Source organism: Typha angustifolia, chromosome 10 (genome assembly GCF_048772165.1).
Source record: "Typha angustifolia cultivar Huaian chromosome 10, ASM4877216v1, whole genome shotgun sequence".
NCBI lineage: Eukaryota > Viridiplantae > Streptophyta > Magnoliopsida > Poales > Typhaceae > Typha > Typha angustifolia.
This window is the reverse complement of record NC_133248.1, coordinates 2,081,636-2,093,546: the sequence shown is the minus strand read 5'-3', so window position 1 is coordinate 2,093,546 and position 11,911 is coordinate 2,081,636. Positions and strand designations below refer to the sequence as shown.

Here is an 11,911-nt window from a genome sequence, read left to right as displayed (position 1 = left end):
TGACTCTCCATTATTCTCACATATCTCCAAAAAGTAGTGATAGAAGAGATCACAAACATCAAGCTCATGAATATGATATCATCTATTAATTATGTGCCACATTCTTATTCCAAGATTATTCCAAGACTTTGAAGGTTACATATTACTAGTCAATGAGATAAGTATAAGACGAGATCTCTCTCTCTCTCTCTCTCATACTCTTATATGTATATCTAATATGTATGTGAATGAAGCCTCACAATGGGCTAATATCCTTCTCCTCCTCATTGCACTTATCTTTTCCCTCCTCGTTTCCATGATCATTTTTCTGGGGGCCAGCCTCCAAATCGTCGACGATCTTATTTATTTCCACGACTTCTAACTCATCTCCATGCTTCGGTTGTTCAGGTTTTATGATGTTCCTCTTCTTCCTGTAGTACCAGTAGAGGAGCATTTGGAAGACTCCAAAGCCAAACCCTACTATGTTGGGGATCTGATATTGGTATAACAAGATATTGTATAAGAAGAAGAAGAAAGAGTGTTCAAAAGGAACTGATGAAATAGAGAGAAGTATGCATGCATGGCTGGGCAATCGATCACCTGGATATATAAATCTTTGGCAAATAGACCATATGAGAACCAGACCACGGCGCTTAACGTGATGAAGAAGGATAGCGAGAATGGCATAAATTCCACGCTCTTTGTGCGGATTACAAGCCTCTGTAGATCAAATAATATTGTATGAATGTTAGATGCAATCATAAAGTATTCTCAGTGTTTGTGTTTACTTTAGTCTCTTACGTACAATGACACTCAAAGGAGCGACCGAGACGCTTATAGAGGAGGCCACGCAGATCCACCCCATAACTTTCTCCCGATTTGATCCGTTCACAAGTAGGAGAGTGAAGAGAAGGATGAAAGAGAATGCCACCACATTCAAGAGCAAGATGGCTGCTAAGGTGGTCATCTACAACGTCCAAAACCATGCATGGTATTCATTAGACCAAATCTTTATAGATATATATAGATAAGAGACATGCATTAGTCTACGTGCCTTGGACTTTCTCGGCGCATAGATGAGATAGATGATGATATAGATCGTCTCTATGAAACATCCAGCCGAGTTGTTCGTAACTAGAAGGATAGCATCAGTCTTCACAAGAGCGTAGTAGAACCATATCATTGCACTGAACAATGTAACAATATATGGCACAGGTTTGAACCCTTGCGTGGACTTCTTTTGCCATATCTGATAGAACGTAGGACTGCAGTTACGAGAAGAAACCTAGTCAGTATAACTTAGCCTTGATAATTAGATAAATAAGGAGAATAATGAGATGGTAGTCCAAGTGGATATTTACGTACATTGGTGCAAGGTACACCATGAAGGAGATGATGTTGCCTGCGTAGGTATCATCAAACTAAAGTTAAGCCTCCATCGATAGTTAAACAACGAAAGAAAGGTATCGTAGCATAAAACTCGAGCATTTGATCAACTTATTAAAGAACTTTAAACAATAAATTCTGTGGCATAAATATTTGTTTCGGAAGAAGTGCTGATCAAAGTAACTAAGAGATCTTGTAAAGTTTCTTCACAGCAAATCCTTCTACTCTTGTCCACCATACTAGTAAAAGAAACAACAAAGCAACTAAGAAAACTCGATCAGTTCCTAACGTACTCATGGAAAGAGAGATTAAACTATAAAAAGATGAAGAACATATGGAAACTATACGCACGGTTTGTTTCTTAATTATAACAACATGAAATCAAGAAGCAAGCTCTTGGGAGTACTGAAGGGACAAGGAGGAGCTCTCCAATGGCAATTATACCTAGGATGCCAAAGGTGAAGACCAAAGGTTGGTCCAATGATAGGCCTGCCATTTCTCTTCCACACTAGGAATAATTAATGGCTTGCTAAACGAAAGGTGAACGAAGAACACAAGGAAAGAAGCAAGCTTATGTGACTTCTTGTGCTGATGAGGAGGACCATTTATATAGTGGAGGTGTTGCTTGAGATGATCAAGTTATCCACGCCAACGAAATTAAACATACAAGCATGCATGAGATCATGTAAGAAGAAAATGCAGAAGGAAATAGCTAAGTACAATGTACGACGGTGTTAGAGCAACACTATGATTGACCATTGTTGTGAACATGATTTTTGTACGGAATTTTCACAATAACAAGCTAAAATCTAAACCATTTAACAAACAGAAAGATAAAGATGCTCCTAAATGAGATAAAAATATATGCAAAAAAAAGGTATATATATATATATATCAATCTTTTTACTGCTAAATAATTTTTTTTTCTAATTACTTGTTTGTTAGCTCTTAGGGTCATACATGCAAAAACCAACTGTATAAAATTAAGAGGTAGTATATATCAACTTTTGTATGGGCATACATTCAATTAAAGCCAGAATTTTAGGAGGGTATAAAATAATGTTGTCATCTACGTAACGTAATTATATTTTATTTTTTGATTGAAAATAATAGACTATAATGTATGTTGCATATGTAAATTGTGTCCACTATAATAAAATGTGAATAAGCTATAAAAAATATCTGGACTCAGTTTTTAAAAACTCAATCTTGTCAATTATAAAAACAAGTTGTTGACAAATGCTTAAACTTGCTACTATCAACTTAATCAAAAATTTCACTTTTCTCCAAATTGTCGTCCCATTATGACTGAAAAGAAGAAACAAAAAAAGAAGGGAAAAAAAGAAAAAAAAAAGTGAATTAGTGAATGGGAACACAGTTAGTGCATAGTCCTTTGAGAGACCATTCTAGGTATTAAGATCACATAAATTCAACAATACTCACTATGACTTGATGAGGATATCTCAATAGTCACTACTAGCTTCACATTGTTTTTTATTTTTGTTGCAAAATTGGAATCACATGTCACTACTTCCAGCAGTTCTCATACATTAATTTTCTTTCATCATAAAATAAAAAGTCTATATTCTAATACAGAAGATCTGCAGCTTGGACACAAGTTTGAGCACCATCATAATGTTAACACATTTCGATTTTTTATCTTGCTTCTACTTCAATCGATCAATCTTAATTGCTTCTAATAGAACTGAATGTAAAAAAAAATTGTATCCCTTCTAGAACGGTTTAGCCGAAGGATTCATAGTTAAAGGATCATTTACTTGGATAATATATCGAAAGTCAATGACGATATGCATATTCAAGAATTCATAGTTAATAGGATATAATTTACCTGAGGGTTTTAGTCTAGTAAACCTCATTCAGCAAAGAGATACTATCCATTTTTGGTGTGGATTTTTCATGCTCTTATCAAACTAAATGTGGGGCTAAAAGCAATGAACATCTTTTCCTTGTGTTCTCTGTGATCGTTAATTGGGTTGCCGTGTAAAGATCCTACGAGTTCTAATATAGGATATATTGATGGAAGGAATGAGGTGGTTGGAGATTTTTACCAAACTAGCCTTCTTTCAAATATTTTTTTTTTAACGGATCCTAAATTTAATATCAAAAGAAGTTTGTTTTACTGTAACTATTAATAAAATGCTGAACTTATTAATAATTTATCTAAAAATTAGAAATACTAATAAGTTTAGCGTCTTCATTTTATCGTAAGGTCAACATTTTATATGACAACTAAAAAAACGAAGATAGATTTAGTTGAATCTATCAACATTTTATTTAAAATATTTTAAACAAGCTTTAGATAAGTTTAGCATTATATATATAAATTGCTTATAAGATTAGTATTTTATTTTGTTAACTTATAGATAAAAACGTAGGATTTTTTGATATTTCTATCAAAAAATTAAAAACACTGATCTTATCAATATTTTATTGAAAGCTACAGTGAATTAAGTTAGAGGTGGTCTTATTTTGGTAAAAAAAAAAGTTTGAGACATGGCTAATTTGGTCAAAAACTTTGAGTTAGTGTGAAAGATTGGACTTTGAGAGTATCTTAATAGTGGATAGTGATAACCAAAGTTAAGATAATGTTAACAATGTGAGGACAAATTCGTCTGAGTGTATCTGACGTAGTTCAGTTTCAGCTTGACATCTTGGCAAAATTTAGTCACGTTGATCTCACTTCCTGCACTTTTTTAAGTTTTCTTTTCATCGATCATAACACAAAAGTTAATAATATAGTTTTGAGTTTAGTCCTATTCAGACCTGTGGTCCATATTCAAGCAGTTCTTTTAAACTCTTTTTCATCATAAAATGAAAGAAATATACATCTATATAGCTTTTGTGATGCGACTCTCAGTTCCAGCACTTCTTTTAAACTTGTTTTAATCGTAAATGGAAGTCATATATACTGTGCTCTGAAACTAATTATTATGTTAAACACCGAATTCATGGATACCAGCGAAAGCGATTTTCAATTTTCTCAAATAATATCGTTGTGATAGCAATATTAATACTAAATAAAAAAAAATTCACAATTAAGATATTAAACGTAGAGATCTTCTAAGCACCCAAGATAATCACAGATAGAAACTCCGAAATAAATGTATAGGCGAAGCAATCTTCAATCCATTAATCCAATACAAATAGATATGTAAATATAAAGGGTTTCCCCCTCTCTAATCACTCTCAAATACAGTAGATGAGTATTCTCTCATAGAGCCCTCTTCTTATGTAAAAATCTCTCATATTCTCTCTCTTATAATTTGCCCCCAACTCTTGCAAGATCCAAATACAAGTCTCTAATTTAATAGAGATGCAAATGGAGGTGTGCCCTCTCAAAGTCCCTAGCCCTCTTACAAAAGTCTTCTCGCTATGTTGTTCCACACCAAATCCTAAATTTAACATTTCTATTCATAGGGTCGACTTGAGGTTAAAGAAAACTCATGGGCTGCTTAAACTGATGGACGACATTCGAATGCCAATGCATCGCTGCAACACACCTCATAGAACTGCTCAAACGGGTGGATAGCGTTTGAACGATATTGGTAACATGTGCCTTTACTCTTGGTTATTCGAACATTCGAACGTCGTTCCAACGCTTCTATCTCGTTCGAACGGGTGGATGTCGTTTGAGCACTGGTATACAAAATTAGAACAACAACAAATTACAATTTCGAGCCAATTTTCAACAGTATATCTCTAGCAGATATAGATAAGGCTTGATATAATGTAATTCCTTATTGTATTATTGATGTTCCCTAAACATATCGCGAGCATGTTTAAACTTTCTTCTTTCTTTCTTTTTTTCGCATCTGTTAAGCACTATCCTGTTGACAATATTTCACATATGACTTTTTTTTGTCCGAGCTATCTTCCCACGAAATTGTTTGACTTTTTACTTATAAAATTTCGAGAAATTTGGGACGAAAAAGCCAGGTAGATTGTGAACCATTGAATTGTTGGAGCAACTCGTGGAACAAACATTAAAGAGAGGGAAATCTTGATATCCATAGGAGAAATTCCTGCTTAACAGTGATGGTTCTCCAACCTACATACATGGTCTTCAATCTAATTTTATTATCACTGAAGAGGCCTTGAAGCCCAATTAGAAGAGCTCTCGCCTTAACATGCGGGTGATCATTCTCGCAGCCCAGCAGCACCTCTGACTTGCCAATAAGGAATTAATCTGGGTATCGCGTGACATAGAAACCTATTCCACCATATATTTGAGCCAAATTAGAGCTTTAATTTGCATGGAAACAAGATGAGAGCTTTCCAAAGACAGCATCATGAGAAACAAATTTTGGCAGGAAGGGAGAGGGGATTAGCTTTCTAAAGACAGCATCGTTGCAAACCCTCCATAGACGTATATAGCGGAGAGCTCCAACACTGAGGAAAGGGAGGTTGAGCTCCAGCTCAAAAGTGAGGAGGAAAATATACTTATTTGTCGGTTTGAAGGAACTCCATTTCTTCCATCCTGCTCTCAGATAAGACAGCTGCAAACTTTTGCAGCAGGTCTTAGTCTATGTATAGCATAGCTATTGGAATATTAGCTTGCCTTTCGTAATAAAAGATTAAGGGCTTGCTCATGTTATAGATTTCAACTTCTCTCTCTCTCTCTCTCTATCAAAAAAAAATAAAAATAAAAATTAACGGAATACAAGTGAAGTTGGATGCTACCTAATAAGCCTCATAATTCCTAAGGCTCCACCAATTGCTACTTAGCTCCAAAGTTTGATCACTCTATTCATGCTAGAAAAACAAAGTGCATTTTCGTTGATCTTTTGAGAGGCCTTGCAGGAGTTTGACTGCATAATTTCAGATCTCTCCCAAAGTAGTGATCGAATAGATCGTAAATACCAAGCTCTGGAATTTGATATCATCTGTTAAGTGACACATTCTTATTCCAAGATTATCTCAAGACTTAGATGTTTACATATTATTATTCAATAAGATAAGTATAAGATGACCTCTCTCTCTCTCTCTCTCTCTCTCTCTCTCTCTCTCTCTCTCTCTCTCTCTCGATCTCTGTTGCTCTTATATGCATATGAATGAAGTCTCACAATGGGCTAATATCCTTCTCCTCCTCATTGCTCTTATCTTTTCCCTCCTCGTTTCCATGATCATTTTTCTGGCGGCCAGCCTCCAAATCGTCGTCGATTTTATTCATCTCCGTGGCTTCTAACTTATCTCCATGCTTGGGTTGCTCAGGTTTTATGATGTGCCTCTTCTTCCGGTAGTACCAATAGAGGAGCATTTGGAAGACTCCAAATCCAAACCCTACTATGTTTGGGAGCTGATATTGACATAAAGAGATATTGTATAAGAAGAAGAAGAAGAAGAAGAAGAAAGAGTGTTCAAAAGGAATTGATGATATAGAGAGAAGTATGCATGGCTGAGCAATCGATCACCTGGACATATAAATCTTTTGCAAATAGACCATATAAGAACCAGCAGACGGCACTTAACGTGAGGAAGAAGGATAGCGAGAATGGCATAAATTCCACGCTCTTCGTGCGAACTACAAGCCTCTGTCGATCAAATATGCGCGACTATTAACTATCAAATATATGTTCATAGTGTTCTCATGGCGTTAGTTTTAGTCTCTTACGTACCATGATACTCAAAGGGGCGACAAAGACACTCGTGGAGAAGGCCACGCAGATCCACCCCATAACTTTCTCGCGATTTGATCCGTTCACAAGTAGGAGAATGAAGAGAATGATCAGAGAGAATGCTACCACATTCAAGAGCAAGATGAATGCAAAAGTGGTGATCTGCAAACCAAAATCATATTGCATGGTATTCATTAATTAGACCAAATCTTTATTGATAGAAGATCTAGAAATGCATTAGTATATGCACCTTGGATTTTCTCGGCGCATAAATGAGATACATGATGATATAGATCGTCTCTATGAAACATCCAGCCGAGTTTATCGTAATTAGAAGGACAGCATCGGTCTTCACAAACGCGTAGTAGAACCATAGCATTGCACTGAACAGTGCAACAATATAAGGCACAGATTGGAACCCTTTCGTTGACTTCGCTTGGTATATTTGATAGAATGTAGGACTGCAGTTATGAGGAGAAACCTAGTCAGTATAAATTAGCCTTGACAAATAAATAAGGAGAAAAAAATGAGATGGCAGTCGTAGTCGTTATTACGTACATTGGTGCAAGGAACACCATGAAGGAGATGACGTTACCTGCGTAGGTATCGTCAAACTAAAGTCAAGCCTCCAACAATAGGTAATCAATGAAAGAATTAAAGTCTACATATGAAATGAAATTTTAATATCATAGCATAACAATCAAAGACCTTGAAGCAATTAGTTCTATGACGTAGTAAATATTTGTTTCGGAAGAAATGCTGAAAGTAATTAAGAACAACAAAACAACTAAAGAAAACTCGATCAGTTCCTTTTACGTACTCATGGAAAGAAAGGTTAAACTATAAATCGATGAGGAATATATGGAAAAATTCTATGCACGGTTTGTTTCTTATAACAACATGAGATCAAGAAGCAAGCTATTGGGAGTACTGAAGGGACAAGGAGGAGCTCTCCAATGGCAACTATACCTAGGATGCCAAAGGTGAAGACCAAAGGTTGGTCCAATGATAGGCCTGCCATTTCTCTTCCACACTAGGAATAATTAATGGCTTACTGAACTAAAGGTGAACGAAGAACACAAGAAAAGAAGCAAGCTTAGAGACTTCTTGTGCTTATGAGGAGGACCATTTATATAGTGGAGGTGTTGCTTGATATCAGCTAAGAATAACCAATTAAATATACAAGCATGACATATATCACCTAAGAATTAATAAAATGCTGGAGTAGTTGTACAATGAACCTCCCAACAGTGTTATAGCAATAATACTACTACAGTTGACAGCAATTAGTGCGAATGTGTTTCTCAATAAAACCATAAAAAAATACTATGATTGACTATTTTGTGAACTATTATCTACTCTAAATTAGTACGGATCGCTTCTATACTAAGATTAAATTCAAGTTCCATATGATTGGAAACGTATCCCTCGAAAAATCTAATAATTTGGTGTATGCCACTAAATGTATGGATCCCGCAAAACTCATAGTATTACCTAGTTAAGTGAATAGTATTATTCATTTTTTATTTATATTTTTTTAATATGAAATTTGATCGATGATATTTTATATGCATTAAAAAAAAGCTTATTTCATAATCTTTAATTACCTATCTGATGAGCATTAATTTAATTTAGGAAGTAGTATATATATCAACAATTATATGGGCATACATTCAATTAAAGCCAGAATTTTAGAAGGGCATAAAATAATGTTGCGTAATTATATTTTATTTTTTCAATTAATAATAATGGACTGTAAATGTGTATTATATATATAAATTATTTACACTTCACTGTACTAAAATGTGAATAAACTTATGTGGACTCAGTTTTTAAAAACTCAACCTTGTCATTTACAAAACAAGTTGCTGACTTAAAAGAAGCAAATATATATATATATATATATATATATATATATGTGTGTGTGTGTGTGTGTGTGTGTGTGTGAATTAGTGAATGGGAACACAACTAGTACATAAATTCGACAAACTTCTTCGCCAAAGAAAAAGAAGACAAGGAAAGAAGCAAGCATATGTGACATCTTGTGCTTACGAGGACAGTTTATGTAGTTGAGTTATTGCTTCAGATATGAACCCCATGCCAATTAATCAACTAAACATACAAGCATAACAACATTACCTATCAATAGAATGCTCAAGGGAGTAGTTGTTCAATGAACCTTTCAGTAGTGCTATAACAGTATTAGCGAGTACTAGGGTTCTCGCCAATGAGATAGTATTAGATAGTTAAATGGTTATAGCGTGTGAATGTACTCATACTTGAAACATAACTGGGACAACATCAAATTTTCAATTTTCTCAACAAAAACATTTAAAAGAAAAAACTATGATTGACCATTGTTGTGAACTATTATCTAGTCTAAATTAGTACACTTCCCTTCTATACTAATTATATAATTTGAAAATAGAGTTATCTTTTTCTTTGCATGCATATCCCTTGAAAAATCTATCAGTTGGGTATATGCCACTAATGTGTTGGTCCCTCAAAACTCATGTTTTTACTGGTTTTCAGTATTAAAGATTATGCTATTAGTCATCTCATGTATGTAAATGATCTGTTGCTGTGTTTTAATGCTAGTGCTTTCTTCTCCTGCACCAAATTAGCATAACAGTACAATTTATTTTAAAAAATCATACTATATTAGATGCATATGGTTGAATGGGGAAATGGCTTATGTGGTCCTTAGTAAGAACATTAGTATTAAGATCATATAAAATCAACAAAAAATACTACTCGCCGTGACATGGTAAAGACATCTCAATAGTGATTCACCAGCTTCATATTTTGACAAAATTAAACTCTCTATCATCATAAAATAATAAGAGCTTAGGCACAAGTCAATTTGAGCACCATCATTGTTGCACATTTCAATTTTTGTATCTTTTCTAGAATGGCTTAGCCGAAGAAGTTTGTTAACCAAAGTCAATGATCATATGCAATGATTCAGGAATTCGTGGGGTTTTAGTATATATATGGTAAACCTCTCATTCAGCAAAGAGATATTATCCTTTTTGGGTCTGACTTTTTTTGTACCATGCATGAAGTCTACTGCATGCTTTTTAATTTTATAAAAGCAATGGCCATATATTTCTCTAGTTGTTGTTGGAAACAAGGTTAGAGTAAGCCTTTACTGCAGGTGAGCACACATATTGCTCACCTTTCTAACTTATGTGCTTGTTGTGTGGATTTCTTTCATTCTATCTAAAGGTCTTTTTTTTAATTATACGTTGACAAAATTTCAACTACTTTAATGTAAGATGTAATCGAAAAGTCAAACATTGGCCTAAGTTGACGGTAAGGTAAGGCTATAAATTTACTCTAATTTGTTGATTTGCTCGTAATTAGTTACTAGACTAAAGACTTTCTATTCTATTGATTCTTTAAGAAAATATCAAACAAAGGACATCAATAATGGCAAACATCTTTTGAATTTGGAAAAATTGATACGACATGGGTAATAGGTTCGATGAATTAAGTCTATTTATTTTTTAATTAATTTATATATATATTTTATGTAAGCGCTTAAGACAAGTCTAGTTATGTCATATAAATTCTTAAGGTAAATCTAATTATATTATGTAAGCCACTAAGTCAAATCCTAATTTAAGTCTTATAAGTCTTTAGGGCTAGTTTGAGTATGACTCATTGTACTCGACCTTAATATACAGAGGGGTTGAGCTTTTTTTGTTTAATAATCTAAGCATTCAAGCATTAAGAAGTTTTAGTCTTAAATTTATCTTAAATATAAGAGTAAGATAATCTAGGAGTAGAAGTAAGTTAATCATATCCGTTTATTTTTTTACAAGTATATCTAACTTAGAATTTTAATTCTATCTTCAAACTCTAGTCGCCATCACCTCCACGAACCACCCTACCTTACGATTGTCCATCATCACCCTTGGTCGTCCGCCACTCTCCAACAACTACTGCAACGACGGATAATTACCGATATGTCCAATTATGATATTCCTCAACTATTTTATTTATATCTTTTTATTCCGACCTTTGATTCATATAAACTAAAATTATTAGAACTCTAACCTCCGATGCTACTATTATATAAATTTTTATAATTTTTGTATGTCCATATTGATCCTGATTTAGTTCATAATAAAAACTCTTTCATTTTCAATATCACAAAATTTATTAATTTTTAGTTATAAGCCGTAAATCCTATTTACAGCGAACCATAATAAACAGTCCTAAAATAACTCAAACTCCTGGTTGGATGAGAGTAGAATTGAAGCAGAATAAAAATTAAATATCCGAATCAATTTCAAATTCTCCTAAATACCAAAAATATAGCGCTCTATGTTACTGAATCAATCTCTTTAATTTCACACTTATATTTATAACGTCATATAAATATTTTCTAATTGTTTTCTGAGAACTATACAAATGTAAATTTGTGCAATTCGGAGTAAATTCCTTTCATTTTTTAATACAAACTTTGATCCTTTGAGGTAGAACAAAAGTATCCTTTTGTTCCCACCTACCTCCATCTATATATATATATTTAATTTCCATCGTTACTATTTGTACTACTCTTCACTAAGTGTTCATATTTTTTTAATGTACAAGGTGATAATGACAATGATATTTGGAAGAGCAAGAAGCAATATACATTTGGCTTCAGTCATCAATATAGTTTTAATATACAGCTTCATTGCATACATACATACATACATATATATATATATATCTATGGTGAGAAAATGATTTACTGAAACCAAAGTCTTCCGGCTCTTAATTTGTGGAATGTTGTGGTGCTGTGTAAGAAACTATAATCATAACATCTACTCTTAGATCTTAATAATAATAAGATTGGACTTTGAAATTAAATACATTTATTTTTTATATTAGATGTATATTTTTTTATAATAAAAAAA

General features: G+C 33.6%; 2 protein-coding genes across 2 annotated transcripts; both read right to left on the bottom strand.

Annotated features, from left to right (window-relative positions):
* Nucleotides 1-235: 235 nt before the first annotated feature.
* LOC140768365 (bidirectional sugar transporter SWEET14-like) lies at nt 236-1,861 on the bottom strand. The gene is made up of 6 exons (XM_073108618.1): nt 1,810-1,861; nt 1,345-1,381; nt 1,034-1,244; nt 785-946; nt 580-699; nt 236-472 (listed from the first exon to the last, which is right to left on the bottom strand). Exons 1-6 carry the CDS (start codon nt 1,859-1,861, stop codon nt 236-238), a joined length of 819 nt encoding a protein of 272 aa, XP_072964719.1.
* A 4,584-nt stretch (nt 1,862-6,445) lies between these two features.
* On the bottom strand, nt 6,446-8,022 carry LOC140768364 (bidirectional sugar transporter SWEET14-like). The gene is made up of 6 exons (XM_073108617.1): nt 7,971-8,022; nt 7,560-7,596; nt 7,252-7,462; nt 7,002-7,163; nt 6,798-6,917; nt 6,446-6,682 (listed from the first exon to the last, which is right to left on the bottom strand). The coding sequence occupies exons 1-6, from the start codon at nt 8,020-8,022 to the stop codon at nt 6,446-6,448; spliced, it is 819 nt and encodes a 272-aa protein (XP_072964718.1).
* Between the last annotated feature and the right edge of the window lie 3,889 nt (nt 8,023-11,911).